Here is an 18,931-nt window from a genome sequence, read left to right on the forward strand (position 1 = left end):
GATGCCTGGCAGACTGAACACTGATTCATATGGCAATTGCTTTTAGAAATGTGTTGTGGGTGGTCTCAGTTATATTAAGGATGTCATAAAAACATGCTGTAACTGTCAAAATAAGTGCCCTTCACTGAGTTTACTATTAGAGTGGTAATCTATAGATGGAGTTTTCATGACAAAGTTTTAGTTCAAAACTGCATTAAGGAGAAAGAGAAGAACCCCTCTTCGGAAAGCAAGAATGTTTTCCAGTCATTTTTGGCCATTTGGCTGGAGTAGAAAGAGAGATAAAAGCCCTACCTCAACCCACAACCCTCCCCCCCCAAAAAAGGATTTAATTACAGCCCCCCCTTCAGTCAGGCAAGCCTCTTGTGACCTCTATGTGACTGTGCACATGGCTACAGCTATTCATGCAACCCACTAATAAGCAAATAAATAAGGCTAGCTTCAGGAGAAGCAATGGCAATGAGCTGTTTGTAGGTATTTAACACCATCTTGTTTCCTACATGCTGCTTTCACACAACGTCTATTTTGGTAGGATTTGAGCTAGAGAGTGGAGAGCTACAAGTTATTTTTTGTTTGTTTCAGCCAGTAAGGAGAGGACATTTTTTCCAAGTTGCAAAGCAGATGGAGAAATGGCAATATTAGAAACCGGACATTTTGCACCCATTTCTGCTTGCACAGCCATGTGCTTTATACCACACAGGATTCCTTTGATGATTATCTTCTGTTTTGCATGATTTTACTTTGATTTTCCCTATATTCTCAAGACCTAACATCATGCAAAGCAGAAGAGCATCATTCCATTTCTACAGCACACTTAATTTGTAATGAATTCTTAATATCTCCCTCTGTTCTGCTTACATTTTTTCAAGGTAACAAGGAAATTTCACAGTTAATGCATATGAGTTTTAAAACATACTAGCTAAAAATAGTCATTTGATCTTTGGAACAGTCTTTGCATGTAGATAGACCACTTTCTTAGGAAAAAAAAAACAACAGAACTTACCCTCATCTGTAGGGTTGAACCCACAGATATCACAGATGCATCGGACCCACTTATTCATCTCCTCCTCGCTGTCTGCCACCAGATAGAAAACTCTGTCTATAGTGTTGATATCAAAAATATAACTGTTTTCAAACTCTTTTTTGTTGAATGTTAATCCAGCATCCACTTGCTGACATAAATTTAAGTCAATAATTCGGATAGGCTTCTTGGCATGGTCATTTTTGTAGTACTCCAATACATCTGGATCTCCTGTTAAACGGCCGCTGCGAAGCACAAACCATCTCCTCTTCCATGCCTGAAAATTAGTGAGAAAAAGGGAAAAAATTAGAAGTAGGAATACTTTAAAATTGTTACATTTTGCATATGGTTTCACTCTGGGTAGAACTGAGTATTAATAGAAAGTTATATTATAATTCAACAGCTGAATTTAACACAATCCATATACTTATTACAGCAACGGACTAGAGGATTAGTGAGTTTGTATTTCAAGGTTTATTTCTTCTGTATTCAAGCTTTGTTTTTAAAAAAGAGAACATATAATTAAGTCACTATTTAAAAAAGGAGAAAGGATGAATTTAGTAAAGAGAAAAAGGTGGGGAGGAGGCCAGGAGAAGGGCAAAAAGCATAAAAAACTTCTGAAGGAAGCAGAAGCGAAATATGTCTAAGCCCTCCATTGTGTTTTTTTTCCCCCAGTATTGGCCACTTCAGACTGATGGATTCTAGCTTTTTTTTTTTAAACTGATATTCAATGATAGCAACCTGATAGTTCAAGAGCACACTGTTCACACCACACATTCCTCTTGATGTTAAGCAATCTCTGCCCTCAGAACCTCTTAACATTTCACAGTTGTAGTTACAGAGAAGGACCTACATTATTATTTCAGAAAAAGTTAGAGGAGGAAGGGGAAAAATGACCAAATTGTCTAGTTTCACCACATGAAAAGTCCCTGCATAAGGTACATCCACAGGAAAAAAAAAATGCAATTACTGCACTTGTTATACCAACCTCCCTGCTGCTACAGATAGAGAGAAGCTGGCCAAGGATAAGAACAGAACTAAATTGCCTCATCTTCCAACTAATCCTCAGCTGCCTTTCATCGCTGGGGGCCTCCATCACTTATCATAAAACATGCTCTGTCACTCCAAAGATGCTAACTCAAACCAAGAGAGCAAGGTTTGCATACATCTGTCTTGTTACCAACAGCATTCTTGTTGCCCCACTTCACTGCATTTTGTTTTTTTTTTGGTACCTCAGCCCTACCAACAGCACAGCATCCTACACCGTAAGCTCCCTTATATGCACACATGCTAGGATAAAGGGCACGGTAGAAGAAACCAGACGTACTGTTACAGCCCACTAGAAGAGGTGCATTGCGTTCTCACAATTTTGAGTGGAGCCTGGATTCAATGGAGAGCCATCACATGGTGTTTTTTTTGTGTCCCCCCCCCCCACACACACTTTTCAGCAAAGTTGGCAACCAAGGCATGTCAACACAGTAGCCAAACCATGCATAGGGCAGAGTACAAGACTGCAGGGCAACAAGTTACTTGTTTAAAAACTTCCTTCAGATATTCACGCAAAGTTACAAGCAAGTCCTTTTTAAGGACAAAAAGCAAGAGAACAAACCCCAAAAATATGCAGGTGAGTATCAGCTAACCCTGCCTGTACGCTAGCCATGGCAGAACAAAAGGCTAAAGGAAAGAAAGAATCAGCAGGGATGGTTCCAGAGGAAGTCAAGACGCAATATCCTTTACATACTGCAATGTAGCTTTGAAATCAAGAGTTTCTGACAATACATTAGGAAAAAAGACTCAAACTCTCTTACTTCCTGAGAAAACAGGTCTATTTCACTTTTATGAAGCTATAACCTTTGAACAAACCAATGGAGGAAGACATCGGGAACAGTCAGAACTGTACCACCATCTCTCAGCTCCAATCCACTGCCATCAGCTCTGCACTGGAGACTCACAAACCGCTCATTGTCAAGCACACGTGCTGTTTTGGGTATCAAGCCCAGGAGGCTGTTATGAAAAGATAATACAGAAAATGGAAGAAAGGGAAGAATGCCAGACACTTTAAGTAAGGTTTGAAATCCATTCTCCAGCTACTAAGCTGCAAGAAGTTATTCGATTTTAAGGCAACTTCTATACTTGGTAAAATAAGTATACTTATTGTAGCTGTGAACACAGCATCTGCCTCAAAATGTGGAACCACATGGATTGAGTCAGGGCCTCAAGCAATGATGTACACAGCACCACCAAGTTCAACTGGGTAAGCAGAAAACACTGCAGTGGCAGATGGGGCAAACCAAACACCTTAACTTTGATTTCCTGAAGGAGCATCTTCTAGTAGCACACCTGCTAAGCATCGCGTAACAGTGACCCAGAAACACTGGTAAGATTTGTTTCGGTTTCCTGTTTCCAAGCCAAGTGACAACTTCGATTCTGGGATAACAGGAAACGTCAGTATCAGAGGCATTCTCTTCAGACAAGACTGACCACAGATAACTTCTGAATGAACTGCAAAACTCATACTTCACAAACTGGACTTATCTTGAACCGCTCCTTCAGTCAGTCAGAGGACTTGGTCGATGCTTAAATGAGAAGGAAAGATTAGAGGAAGAAAGCTACAAGATGCATTTGTCTCACGATTCACGGAATAAAAATTAACTCTGTACCAACCAAGCATGCCTCTCATGAGAGCTCAGTTCCAATACTGTGGTAACAAGTGAAAAATTCATATTATCAATCCCACCAGTCTTTGTTGAGAACTAATGAGTAAACAGCACTCTTAAATTCAGAAAAATCAACCAGCTAAACAGAATTTGTTTTGAGCCCTTCAGGCTACAAAAAAGCAACTATGAAGTACTTAAAACATCGAATTCAGCCCAGCAGCACCTGCTACTATTTTTGAAGAGTTTTCACATAGTGCATATGTGAATGTTTATTTCAGTCAGATAATGAGTCACGCTCACTGGAACTGGCACAGATTATATTCAAAAACAAAAGCAATTCCATAAACTACACACTAATAAGGCAGATACAAAGGTTCTCTGGATTACAGTACAAAGCACAATTTAGCAGCAGAATAAAGCTTAAAGCTAGACAAGAGAACTGACATCAGCACCCTTGCTAATCATAGTACAAAAGCGCCTCTATATTTTGTCAAAGTGCAAAATGAGCCCACACAAATCACTCTTTGTTTTTTGAAAATATCTGGGATTCTTAAAGCTTGATCTATTTTTAACATTTCAGTATTTGTCGTTGTAATGAAAGCTGTATACTGCCTCACTGAAGTACGAAATCCTGTGCTATCTATGTAATGAAGGAGCTTCTTCAGTAACTGCTTTCCAAAAAGAGTTCTCTAAAAGACAGCAGGCACATGTGCAAAGATGTATTTATGTATATTTAATTTTTTTAATCCTTTTTGACATTGTCTGAAAATTTTGCATACAGCTATTTCTTTTAATCACCAAAAAAAAGAAAAAAGCAACTGGTTTAAGCCACAGGAATATTATAAGTACCAATTATCTGTCATGTCACTTACAGCTACCAACCATACATTATTTGCTCAAATATTTTTCCAGGCTTAAACGATATTGGTATTGGAACAATGTTCAAATCCCATAACCTACTGAGTATATTTTTAACTTCTCAAGCTTAATCTAGCTGATTTCTAGCACAGAAAACCAGTGTTTAATGCAGGAAAAGTTGCGTGTTTGAAGTGATAGATAGACATATAAGAAAACGTTATTAATAAATGGAATTCTAAAATATATACTTATACTAACTACTAGCTACAGAACTGCATGCAGATCAAACCCCTAATTCTGAAGTAAAACTGATGGTTTTGAAAGGGTAACAAGGCAAATGTCACGCGACTCAAGCTCACCAGAAGCCCATGGAGGCTTCTAACATAATTTACTGCAAAACAAGGTTTGCTGCTTTTGTTTCAGACTAAGAAAGGACTTGTGTGCCTCTCAGCTTTTTTTCTGCTAGAGCCGCAAAGCGTATCAGCTGGTCTAACATAGGACTCCACTACTCTTGCCAAACATTGTCCTGTTTACATCATGAGACCACCGTATCATGAGACCATCACAACTATAGAAACAAGCTTGTTTGCTTGGTTTTGAAGTAGGCTAAAATGTGACAAGCTGCTCACCCACAGAGCATCAAATGATCAGGGTAATACTGAAATCCAGTAATTTTCAAGCAGCATTTTGAGTAGATTATAAAACAGAAATAAGAAATTCTTATTAATTTTTCCCACTCACTCATATGTAAAATTTTGATTTAGAAAAGAGTAAATCAGCTAGGATACTCATAGAAAGCATCATTTAGCACAGTGGTGGTTTTGTTTTTTTGTTGTTGTTTTTAAAAGCTTGTAGCTAAGACTATATGCAATATCTCCTTACGTGAGGTGTATCTGCTGAAGATGTCAACCACACTTTAGCTATACTTCCCTTAAATTTTTATGGATTTATTTATTTCTCTTCTTGTCGCATGTATCTGAGATGTACCTCGTTCAGCTGCTGGCACTAGTTCAAAGATGTAGGAAATAGTGGATGTGTGTCTAAGTGGAGGGGGAAAGGAAGGAGGAAGGGGCCCGGAAAGAATAGATAATTTGCCTTTTTATTTTAAAAAGGACTTAACGTTCCATTTAGATCCCCTCAAGCTGCTGCTCAAGAGGCCAAAATAGTTGCATGAAGTGTTTAAAAGCTTAGAGCTGCTAAATAAATCGAAAACAACTTGTTCTGGCCAATCTTTCTTACAGTTCTCACGTGGTCAAGTAACTTTGCTTCCTGACAGACTGTCAATTGTCCTTGTCTGGTTTGCTAAGTATTATGACCCATAATCCTCACATCATTTAAAGTTGCTTTTCCCCTTCTAGATAAGGTCTGCTTTTCTCTCAGGTAGAACCCACTGAAAAAAAATCTCCAGAATTGTTAAGCACTGTCCAGCTCCAAGGAAGTATTGCTCCCGCTCCTCTCCAGCAAATTCACTAATAAATCTTTGCCCATGATTGACCAGTAGAACCAAGAATAAAATTACAGGTCTCAGACCTTCCTTCTCATCTCTCCAGTAGGCACATGCTCAGTTTTTCATCTTAGTATTGTGCAAAGTACTTCAAAAGGGCAGTATTTGCCATTTTTCTTTCCCAGCGAAGTAAACTAAAGCTTGGAAGAAAGAAGCAACTGACCCAGGGCCACAGGGAAGGATCCAAGAGAACACTTCATATTTTACAAACATGTGATAAAACACTGCTTTGCTCCAAAAGAACTTCTCAAGTAAGGAGAAAAGAAGCAGAATGTGAACTAGAGAGAAGTAAGGGAAGGGGGAAGACGGCCCTCGTCACTTCAGAACCCTCTTTTGAACTTTTGTTTCAGTCTTGAACATACTGTTGAGGTCGCTTGACTCATCTGCTGCATTGAGGTTTTATTTTCTTTATGCTTGTGCTCCATTTCACCCATATCTCTACCTTTTTTCCAGTGCTGAAGTCACTTGAAGACTTGAAGTCTTGGACAAACAGGAAGAAGGATGGCAACCAGAAGCTAAATATTTCTTCTCCCCTTTCCCTCCCCATTTCTAGTTCCCAGGTGTTCCATCCATCGCAGGAGCCAAACACCTCCGACGCTGCCTCGCTGACTCACGCGTTGGACCTCAGCTCTGCATCCCTTCAGAAGCCCAAACGCCATAACCACAGCGCTCCTTTGCACTAGGCTTCTTTTTAGGTCCTGTTTGTGTTGGGCACAGGGCAGTGACAGCTGTCACCACTGAGCTTCGTTACCACAAGGCATGTACCTGGGAGGACGGCCGGGAAGCAGCTAAAATAGGTCACCTTAAGTAATGTTAGTTCAAACACAGTACTTCACTGTTTCCACTTGCAGAAATCCTAAATGGCGAAATTAAAAGTTTGGCTGACGTTTTCCCTGAGAAATTAGCACTTGTATATTTCTACATGGAAATAGATTAAGGGATGTTTTTCGGAAAGCATTTTTAGGAAGCCTTTAATAAATGGCCCTACTAAAAGCATCACAACTCAAGGACACAAAATTATTAGTTACTTTTTAAAATCAGTGCTGTAACACCTACTGGGAGCAGCCACACACTTCCTGAAAAAGTGATGCCTTTAAAAAAAATAAAACATACTGAATAAACTCAGCACAAAATAAAGCATGTTAGTATCTTAACTCTAAGAGCAGAAACTTCATTTCCAAGATTTCATAACAGTCCAAGTGTTCTACTTTTAGTAGCATTAAACACCAAGGAGTGTAAACAGATTGCTGCAAAACAAACAAACGTGATATGAGGAAAACACTGGATATATTATTACTTTCTTTAAATACTTAAGACTTGTTTTCCAGGAAGCACCATCTTTTCTCACTAAGCAAAATAAGGAAAAAACAGTCTCAGTGGAAGTTTCCACTCTCCTGGCCATCATCCTGATCATCTGTTCCGAATACACACAAGGCCAAAATTTCCTGTTTTCAAACTATTGTCACCATTTTCTAGTCTTGTGCTGTCGATTCTAACTTTAGCTTGTTAAATAAACAAAAGAAAACACTGCAAATACAGCAGAACAATACTTGCACACAGATTTGCTGTGAGCACTGTTTCATAAGTGATGGTTCAGCATGTGAACTAACTAGTCTCCCAGCATTACGCAGCTAATTAAAGCATTAAAAACAGGACAAAATACAACTCAGACGATAATTTTAGCACTCTAACTGCTGTTTTGTCAATCTGAAACTAATTGAATGTTTTCATAATCCTTCACAATTTTTTATTCTTTTTTTTTATTATTAAAGTCTTGTGCCTATTCCCAGTGTAATTATACAGCCAAATCTGTATCATCTTCTCCATATCACACTGATCCTTATCATGACTGGTAGCATCAGCCACTTCAACACTTTTCTGCACTATGTCAGAAATTTTGTAATGGCAAGCACTAGTTTCTCTGCAATACTCCTGCACACCAGAGAACTATCGCTGCATCTTCACCAAAGGCGAACTGACTCACCGAGGTAATGCAACGAAGCAGGTCTCCAGTGGAGCCAGGAACTGGGCCATCACGTCTCCAAGCTAGAACCAGTGACCAGACCATCCTTCCAGCTTCCTACATCATCTCACCCACCCCTTAACACCTACATTCTGCTGTTTCTTATCTCTTGCAAGCTTACCTTTTTGCTTTGTTCTGCTACACAACACCCACCCTGGGTGGCTAACACACAGCTTCATACCAGTCTTGCCAACAACGTGCTCCCTATGACAAAAATGAGCTTCGCCATCTCCTCTCACTGTTTTGTCAGCAATGAAAACGTAACACTGTATCAGCTACTAGGAGCAAAGTTAACTCTATCCTAGCTGAAACCTGGACAACCACTTTTCATGGCATACAGAGAAGTGTATCTGTTGCAGGTCCCTTACCCACTTATCTGCATGGCACCTTTGGCTTGCTGCCCTTGTTCTCAGAACATCTCCCACATTTCATCTTTTCCTCTCTCATCACAACCACATCCTGGGCACCTTCCTCTCATCTTTCCCATACATATATACAGTCATGTTTTTGTGTATTTATCAGACGAAGGTGGTGTAGTTGGTGGGGTTTTTGCCTTTTTTTAAAAAAACAAGTTACTTGAGTCTTTTCATCAACTCTTAATTAAAAGTCCCTTCCCCCTCCCAGTCTTAATCTAGGAAAGCAAAACATTCAGGGTAGGTTCTGCTTTTTTATTATTATTATTATTAAATGACTGTACACTTCTTATTACAAGGATTACTGCAGCACTGACGAGACTCCCTGCACACAACAACCCAGGCAAGAAGCAAGCCGCACTGTGTTCGACTCCGGCTCCACTGTCCTGAGCTCAGGAGTACACATCGTGACAAGTCGCATGAGAACAATGCATAGAAAACCAAAAAAAATCAGTACTTATAAAGACACAATTAATCTAAAGCTGAAATGTCAAGCCTATACTCCATGGATATTACCAGCTGCTTTCCCACCAGTGGCAGGGGATGAAATATTCTACCATTTATTTTTGTCTACTCATTTTTCATTCCCTAGCTGGGTAGTCATTTTGAAGTGGTGCTTATAACAGGGTGTGAAAAAATGCCAGTCTTCCAGTTGACAAACCCAGTGTGTTTTTTTTTATTTTGTACAGATTCATTTTTCATTTTTTTCCTTACTTGCCTGTGCAGATATCTGTCTCCATAATCTGAGAAAGCCTTAGATACAAAGAAAAGCAAGACATTAGAACTGTGTAAAAACTCCATCACTATTTTGGACCCTTTAAAGGACACTGAAATTGCTTCTCTGTTTCATGTTTGGATCACTCAAGTGTGCTCATGCTGCATACAAGACAGACAATTCTACAGATGACCACACAGGCCAAGCATTCCGCGTGTCATCTCAGTCAAAATATTCATTGGCTTAAATGCTGTGTTTTGTATTCCCCATAAAAGAAAGGGGATTTGGGCTACGGAAGCAACATTTTCACCGAATTCAACAAGGGATGATGAATTAAGGCAGAGTTGAGGACAGTGCAAAGTTACTCCGTAATTTCTACAAATAGCCTCCCCATCTAGCTAGTGTAGCTTAAGCTACTAGTTGCTTGCCTACTGAAAGAAGCCGCTAGACATCTATTAACACTCATGGAAAAGTCTCCAAAGGAAATTCCAGACTATTTAAATAATCTTTACAAATTAAATTTAGGACATGTTGACACTCCATCCTTATCCATTCCTTGTGAAACCAAGACTGTATGCTCTGTGTGCTAGCTGACATTTTTGCAAGTCAAGCATCTGCAGTCTGAAGCTGGAGCCTCTTCTGTGAGTGAGTCAGCCACTATTACAGCAATGAGAAGGCTCACACTTTGTTGGGCCACTTCGGGCATGCTGAAGGGAAAGCTATTGTTCTGCCAAGGTATTACAAGGAAAATCAACACACTATATTTTAAATACTGTAAGACATTGCAAGGAATTCCTTATTGCAGGGAAGGGGGAGAAATAGGATGGGCATGCTCAGCGTTGTTTACATTATTTTAGGAGCAAAATTATCAGCCTTCCCACTACAAATCATCAGGTCTGCAATGTGCATGAATCAAGTGGGCAGAGATGGAAAAAGAGCTGGTAAGAAAATTCAAAAGTACAACAAAAGTCAGCATTGTGTCCGATACATACATCCACCCTTGATCACTGAGAACCACTTCGAAACTGTGCTCAGAGCATTTTCACAGCTGACCTGAAGAACTCCAGAGAAAGAAAAGATTTCTAAATAAACCAGCACAGTCAAAACTACCAATACATTATAACATAAATTCTTATACTACGCTGAGATTCTAGTATAATAAAAAAACCGTTTTTCCTACCTAGATGGCAAACAATATACTTCTTAAGGTTCAAATAAGTCAGTAGTAGTTACAAAAGGGTTAAGATGAAAAATCAGCTACATTGCATACTTAACTATATACCAGCATACTTGAAAATTAAAAAGCTTCAGTATAACAACTCTGAGTAGCTTACAAAAAGCTACTCACTCTCATCAGCTCCAGTAAAAAAGTTTTTTGTTTCCTAGCTTCTAACAGTACCATCACACAACTTATTATTAGATCAACAGTTTTGTAGAATTTAACCACCACGACCAACTAATTTATCTCTTTTCTTCCCACCCCAAAGCAACCTTATGAATCCAGATTTGTTCAGAAACCAAATCCTTGGAATCACTTTGCCACAATTGCTTACCACAAGAGCCGAGGCGCCCTGCCGGAGGAACCTGAGCGCCGGCACGCCAAGCCCCAGCCAGCCAGCATCTGCTCCCAACAGCTCGCTGCAAGCCTGCGTGTTGACAAAACTGAAGGACTCGCACTACTGTTTTAACAGCCAAGAAATAACATATGCTTCTTGAATAATGATACAAATATTAAGATAAGCTAAGTGTTTTAGAGGACTGTATTAACACACCTACGTATGCCCACATATGCCTGTAATGCACTGAAGCAATACATCACGGAACTCCTACTTGCACTTTGTGGCATAAAACTTCCTTTTTTTCTTTTTTTTTTTTTTTAAATGAGTTAGCAATGCAAGTGAACAAACGGGTGGAGGTTTTGACCGGTGCTTCACAAAGTTTTATCAAGTCCACTTCTAAAACAAAACAAAAGCTAAACCATTTAAAAAAAAACATATTTCAAGCAGAAGGATACCGTTCTGTAAGGAAGCCCTTGTTTACTTAATCCAAATCATTTTCCGTACACATGAATTAAAAAGCAGAAAAATAAACAACAAGAGCAGTTTTTTCTAGTTTACCTCTTTAAGTCTTCAGAAAACTTAAGCAATGTCCTGGCCATTTCTGTAGTTGTGTCTACCCCAAAATAAGCAAGGCTTTCTTTTTCCTGTCGGCTTTCCATCTCACTATACACCACCCTATCCTCATAACCTTTGACCAACAGGAAGTAGACACAATGGCCTGAAAATAACAGCAATTGTAAGATTTCGAATGATTTAATACATGAGGGGTGGGTTTAAGACTTGAAAAACCTTCCCTCGCTTCGGTTTTCAAAACGTTGCTTTAAAAGCATGCTACCTGCATAGACTCACGATGTTTGTTACAGATTCAAGGCTGAACTAGGTTAAAAACAGTGCAACATCATTCAGTGTACATAGGTACAAATTCTTGCATATATTGAGGTTCTGCATTGAAGTCAGTCATTAGACTGTTTCATAAAACCAACTCAATTTTACGATAGTGTAAGCAGTAAAAGGCAATAGAAGTTTCTTGCAGCATGGTATCTTGTTTTCCAAATCATTATTACATCCTAGTATGAAATGTAACCAGTAGTCCATTTAAACACTGCAGTTGAAAGAATAAAAAGAGTCTTATGATCAAAAGTCACTGAACAGTCTGCTAATGAGAAGGACCTTCCTAGTTTGAAGTAGTCAAAGAGAACTTCGTGTTACAGAGGGAAAGGTCTTTATCCTCCCCTGATGTAAAAGCCCATGCAATGACACCGCAGACATTTTCATTACCAATATAAAAGTCATGTGCTTTAAATTTTACTAACATCTTGGCATGAACGCTCCAGAGTTATAGATTCCGAAGTCTAGACAGGCAATTAAAGCATTTCTTTTCATTAGTTTTAATGATTTCTTCTTGCATTCCAAGTACCGGTTGATTGCTGTCTTGCAAACCCACAATCACGTCCTGTTTTTGTCATCCCTCCCCAAAGGCTTCAGGTTCCTCCTCTGCGGTTACACTGCAACACAACCAGGTCACCAAGATAAGAGCAGAATGAGCTGACTCTGAAAGGGATTCACCCCTCTTGTAGAGAGCCCTACTGCATCTCCTGAAGAGGGGAACGGGGTGGGGGAAAATAATCAGTGCCTTTTTTATATGGACTCCTTGTCGGGAGCTTAAGGCTACTAGATCAAGGGTTCTTCTTCAATCACTGAAGCTGATAACATCCCTCTGCCTTGGAAGTGCGAAGAAATTTCAGGCTAGGGGTATTACTGAAGAATAATTACAAGCATGCCAAAACACAAGGTCCTAATAATATCCCAACACAACTCCGAGCATGCTTGCTGCCCTGCAGACACACTTGATCGTGCATTCACTGAACCTCTACCGTACATCAGGCACTGACTGCATGGAGTTTTAGAGGCATTTCAGTCATAGAAATGCACTTGAAATACTCTTTCCTTAGCAGGGGAAGCTCGGGCACTGCCTTTCTGCAGTATAAGGCTGGATCTAGCCCATCAATGCGGTATTTCATTAAGGCCTGCAAGCACTCACGCTAACCACAGAGGAGCTCCTGATGATATATTTCAGCACAATACCCACAACCACTTCCAAATGCAAGATGGCTGTACTGCACACGAGCAAGCTTTTCAGCACAGCAGCAGAAGCCACACAGCGTCATCGTAGCTCAAAGCACAAATGGTTCAACAAGGAGAGTAAATGTGAGGTTCCCTGCGAGTTCACAGTTTAAGAGTCCCTTGAAACCACTCTGCCTGTTAATAGGATACTCCTTTCCCTTCCCCCATGTTAAGACAGACCCTGATGCCATCACACCAAGGAATAACAGAGAAAGGATATCCTGCCTAGATTTTCCACTATACAGATCAAATCATCAATCCAGAGAGGTCTCTGCTTACACATGGGATAAAAAGAAGATGCTTCCAACTGATAAACTCTGAGAGGAAGCAAGGTTGGCTCCATGACTATTTTTAAGTAGTTAGCATTCACACAATGGCCTAAAATTAATGGCCAACCTCCAGGGCCCACAAATACTTCACTTCAAAAAATATTAAGGAGGTAAGCATATTTGAGAGAAAAGAAGTGAACTACAAGGTACAAGAAAATCACACTTCTTCCCAGACTCACCTTGAATCAAGTCTGCATGCTTAGTTTAAATAAGTGGAAAGATAGGAAGCGTTAGGTTGTTTTCTCTTAAAACGCAGCATTTCCTTTGAGAACTGCTGTGAGAAACCCAACTGCACAGCTCTGGTCATTTTGACTAATACTCTTTCACTGTAAGCATCATATGACAAAAAGTAAGTAAATGCAGAATAATAAGAATATCTTTATGTAGCTGTATCATGAAAGAAGGAGCTTGTTTCTCAGCCTGAATTTCAGAGGCCAGCCACCACAGCTGTGCTGCAGCAGAGCTCTCTGCTACATGGGCCGAGCTCCCAGCTGAACAGCTCCCGACGTGGCACCACCCGACAAAGGGCATTGAGTCTACCAAACAGCCAACAGTTCGCATCTCACTCAGTTAAAAGCATTTGACATCTAAGACTTCATCCAAACATGATACAAAAAATGGCACTTCGTGCATCTGGTTAGTACACGAATGCAAACATCTCCAGTATCATCTAAGGATATAAAATTCAAATGACACTGTTTTCAACATTAAATGCACAGAAAATGCAATCCTTATGCCAAATATTTCATAGGATAAACAACAAGATAAAGCAAAATGCACTTTAGTATCAACTTTCTCATCTAAAAAATGCCCCAAACCCAGACATGCTTAATATCAAATATCATCATTCATCTCTCCCTTTAAGTTCTAAGAAGGATTTGGTGTTTTTTTTGTTGTTGTTGCTTATATTAAAAAAAGATGTCTAGCCTTCTGGATATTTTTTGTTGTTGTTCTTTTTAAGCACAGCATCCTTCTGATGAATAACTGCTAAGGGAATAAGAATTGCATAGAATTTCTGATCTCACCACAAACTTCATTCCCCTCCTCCTCTGTGCACTAGATAAAGTGAACAATTAGCCTGCTGTTTGCTCAGTACAGTGAGACTGTTCATGTCTTCATTTGTATCAGATCACATCACAAAGCACAGAAAAACATTAAAAATAGATAAAATGAAATAACTAATCATTAAACCACCAACACTGCTATGAGAAATTAAATGTCAGGGTTTTATTTTTTGTATTTCTTCTTAAATTTTGAACATTTGAGTGTTAGAACCCCCTTACTTCAGCTGGTTTGCAAAGCACTCCACATTTTTAAGCTTTGCTCTTTGACGTGAAAAGCAAGCACTGCATTATCCAACTGCTTTTTACGCCTTTTTGTGAGAGTTTCACTTACTATAAAAATTGTTTAATTTTTAACTTACAGGCAGCAAAGGAACTCTAAAAGTGGATGCCCTGTTACTTACTGTATTGGCTCTCTATACATTTAAACGGTATCTACTTTGTTTACACTCTGGAAGCTCTTACTACTGCCAGCACAGGAACAATGTAACTGTGGAAAGGGGAAAACATGTTTTTCTAAATTTTTTTTTTTTGTCTTCTAACAGAATTATAAGGTACACATGCAGCAGGCTGAAAATATTTTTAATTGCTGGTAGATGGAAAAAACAAACTACCTCAGCAGGTACTTTGTTTCAACTCCTAACTTAACCCTTTTCATTCTGGAACTGTGAGTACTAGCAATTGCTAGATACCTACAAAACTTTTTTTTTTTCCCTAGTATCTATTATTATCTAGTATTATGATGACTTTGAAAGGGTTTATTCTGTATTTTCAATACAACCATTACTTAATCCTTCAGATTGGAAAGTGATGGAAAGTGTTCTGGAGCAGCAGAACAGTGCAAGTTCTTATACAAGATTTTAAATCTTGCTTCTATCTTCCAACTCTTAAGAAAATATCACATCATTTGTATGAACTTAGATGACTGATTTCAGTTAGCTTTTAAAAGAATACATATATGTGTGTGTGTGTATATATATATATAAAGATATACCACCATAACAACATCCCAAACTTGAAGCAAAGGAAACTTCTCATTTTCCCCTCACTTACAGGGGCACCCAAAGCCTTTTCCCCCCAAGGAACCACCAGTGCCACGTATGTCATGGCGTGTGACAAGTTGTCCAGTTGTCCATCGGGCACAGCCGGCTGGGAGGGACACTGCTAGTCTGGCTGGTTCTTGCACAGGACCCTTCAGCAAGCCCCCTGCACATCATGTCTCCAGGGCCTCCCTCCTGCTTTACAGGCTGGCAGCACTGCCAGCAGTGCCCGACGGGAAGGAGTGCAGTGCTCCATTTCTAATCGGTGATATGTGGCCTGGTAGGGCGCTTGCCTTCCACATCCAACATTAGGTCTCACACAGGCTTTCTAAGCTGTCATTTACCCTCAGTGCTAAACAGATTTAAGGCTTATATTCAAGTCTCCAAGTGAATGGCTCCCATACTTGTACAATCATCTACCCTCCCTCCCAGACCTAAAGGCCAGCAAAAGTGCTGAAAAAAAAACGTAAACAGCTCCTCTAAGCAATACTCAGCTGACCTTCACATCTGAGCAGGTTAGTTCTGCCTCTGTCACAAGTGTCTTTCTTCTACAGAGCTGCAGAGCTGAAGCTGCTTATTCACTACGTGAATCGTGACAGAAGAACTGGAAGACCAACAACAACGCCAAGCCATAATTTTAGAAGCTGCTGATGCAGAATGATTATATCTTCCTGTCACCGACTGTGAAGATAAGACACCTACAAACGTCACATTATTGTACTGCTGCAGCCAGTCCCCTATTAAACAGGTGCCACTTCACCCAAGCTACTACATAATTTGTGAGCACTCATTTTTCTCGGTAAGGGAGGGCAGAAGACTGAATAAAATGGAAACAAATATACTCTCACTTTTGAAAATATGCTCACTTGCTAGGGTGGCAGGAATACCCATTCTTACTCTCAATTTTAAAATTTCTCATAAAAAGTAAGACTTCAGCAGATGAGACAAGTCAGCTCAGATTTTGCTAGATTAAAACTAAATTATTACACAGCAAAGATCAGAAGACTGAGGATGAGATGATGAAGTACAAATGTTTAAAACCTTAGTATCACTTCATTTTGGTTCAAAACAAGTGCACTGCTTTTTTTTTTTTCCCATTAACTTCTAAAACGCGAGGCCCCATGGCATATTAAGAGTCTAAACACTGACAGGACTCCTAACGGCAGTTGCTAATAAACACTGTCCAAATTGCTTAAATCCAGAGAAAAATTATTTTGGCAAAGTCGCTGAATCAAAGCAACAATAAAAAGCATTTATCCCGAATTCTTGGCACTTTAAGTAAAATACGCCAATCAATCAGTTAGTTGCTTTGTGAGCAATAAATAAGCATAACCAGCATTAATCACATGCTTTCCACCTCCTCACAACTCGGCTCAAATGCTGTAGTAAAAATAACTTAGGCAAACTATTTAATAGTCTATTATACTAAAAACACCCTCTCCAATGTGTTGGGGACAGCTTATTTTCTGCAGTAATACGTGCTTGAACTGGACATAAAAATTCAACACCTTCTGCCCGAGCAAGCTGATGACAGCGTGTGATAGTGTTTGAAGGAAAAGCTACGGCTGAGCTTCTCTAAGCTTTTAAGAGAGGTATCACATCGCACTCACAGAACTGACACATTGCCCACAGAACAGAAAGAAACTAAGTTCCAGTGATTTTTATCAGGTAACACAAACGAGCTGACACAGTAGAGAAGCATACACAAAGGACTGCTTTCTCATTGATTCACAACATTTAGGTTGTTATTTCCAGCCCAGGTTAAACAAATTGGTGTTATGATACTATTGTTAGGCTAGATGTATAAACATGCTCATGCACTTCTGGAAGCAGGCCAGCTAGCTCAACAAACATAGTACAAAAGAAACAGTTCAGAGGTAGAACATTAGCTTCTTCTTGGGCTCACACACCATGTTGTTATGGAGAGGGAGCAGCGGGTGGGAAGGAAGAAAACACAACACAACAACGGAGCAAAATATTTTGTGATCACTATTTTAAGAAGATTAGAAAGTTTTCTGGAAAAAAAAAACAGGCTCAATAGTTGGTTCATATGCAGCAAAATAACTTCTGAATATTTCATAGAGAGATCCACACATCGAGCAATTTCTAATCAGCATGCTTTACTCAAGGCAAAGAAACACTGGAAGTATAGATTTCTTACAATTAAAGTTAAATTAGCACTCAAAACACAAATTGCCATCAGCAAAATTTTACTTGGTACAGAAAAACTTATTTGTTTCTTTATGAGCTACGAGTAAGGACAAAAATAATTTCTGCATAGTCCAGATCTCCCAGTTAGCCTCTACGGATAAGGGCTCAGTCTTAATCCCACTCTTCTGGGATTGCTCTGACACCTGGCCTTAATTCCCCTTTCTGTGAGAAACAACATTAAAACAAAGATATCAAAGAGACATTTAAGAAGATATTTCCACACACACACTTGAAAGCGTAAGTGTTTTAAGACAGGCTGTTTACAGTTGTTTACCAGGGCACTCAGCGTACAGATCGAGTTGAAAGCAAGTATGTATGAACCAACAGACTACAGATTTCCCAAATATTACAACCAGCCTGTGTAATGAGGAAAAAAAGTTCCAACATTTAAATAAGAATGGCAGAGTAACAAACTCAATTCATGGATTAATCTCCCTGTCTTCAACTCTGCCTCAGTGAACCTGGAATCACTGAACTGTTCGAACAATATAATTCCTGCTGATCTGTTTCTTCAGGCATCTCCAGTGGACACAAGATGCAGACAGCAGAAGTGAAAACACCAGGTCTCCCATTGAAAAGGATCTTGTGACAGTTCTCATTTATGATTTGTTCTCTTCTCTTCAAGGCAGACACTCGGAAAGAATAAGCTGGTTTGCACTCATACCAACAAAAGACATTTCTATTTTTGTAATCAAAACAGTTGCCTCATTTCACTGAAAATACTCTATAATTTTAAATTCTATTCAGAGCAACAGATCCTTTGCAGACAACATGCAGCTGTGTATGTATGAAGCTTGCTTTGCCCATTAAGTAACAAGTAGGTACAAACAAGTTCAACTGAGTCCCTTCCAGCAGCTCAGGCAACACCAGGGCTTGACCAAGGTCTCTGAATTAGAGAACTTGAGACTCCTCAACACCGCCAGTACATTTAGAGAGCAAGTTAAAGATGATAGGGAAAATGTTTCCATACCTATATACAGCAGAGATTGAAACTGTCAAGCAATTCATTTCAGCCTATTAACTTGACTTTGCACATAAATTGTGGGCCTGCCTCTTATTTGCTTATTATTGATATCCAGCATGACCTTGAGTTTTAAAATCAATGAGATGATCTGATACTATCAAGTTATGCCATTATTACTAAACAAAGAAAATTAAAACCGAAAACTTGCTGTGTGTACTTACTGTACTGATCGTATTTCACAGCACATCATTGTCTATGAACCCTTAGTAACTTGCACAGATCTGTATTTTTATATTCTTTCAAATGCACATGAAAGAACATTCCTGTCACAGTGTGCATATTTCCCACTTTTTGACATGCTGGAACAGGTCCTCATGGGGTTCTGGTGAGGTGTTTTTTGACACTGTATCTTCAATAGCTCTTAGACAAAGATCACTTCCTTGCAGGATTGCTGA

The 18,931-nt window shown here is 39.4% G+C and overlaps 1 protein-coding gene across 12 annotated transcripts in view; it reads right to left on the minus strand.

Moving 5' to 3' along the window:
* Positions 1 to 18,931, minus strand: part of GAB1 (GRB2 associated binding protein 1) — a 98,479-nt gene that overhangs the window by 40,578 nt on the left and 38,970 nt on the right. For 11 of the 12 annotated variants that reach the window (XM_083834679.1, XM_083834673.1, XM_083834682.1 and 8 more), the window contains exon 2: positions 1,001 to 1,295. In XM_083834679.1, coding sequence (XP_083690805.1) covers positions 1,001 to 1,295 — 295 coding nt within the window. Of the gene's footprint in view, positions 1 to 1,000; positions 1,296 to 11,305; positions 11,816 to 18,931 lie in introns of those variants that run through there. The other variant, XM_083834675.1, reaches the window with a different exon arrangement.

Source organism: Anser anser (assembly GCF_964211835.1).
Source record: "Anser anser genome assembly, chromosome: 4".
NCBI classification, from domain to species: Eukaryota; Metazoa; Chordata; class Aves; order Anseriformes; family Anatidae; genus Anser; species Anser anser.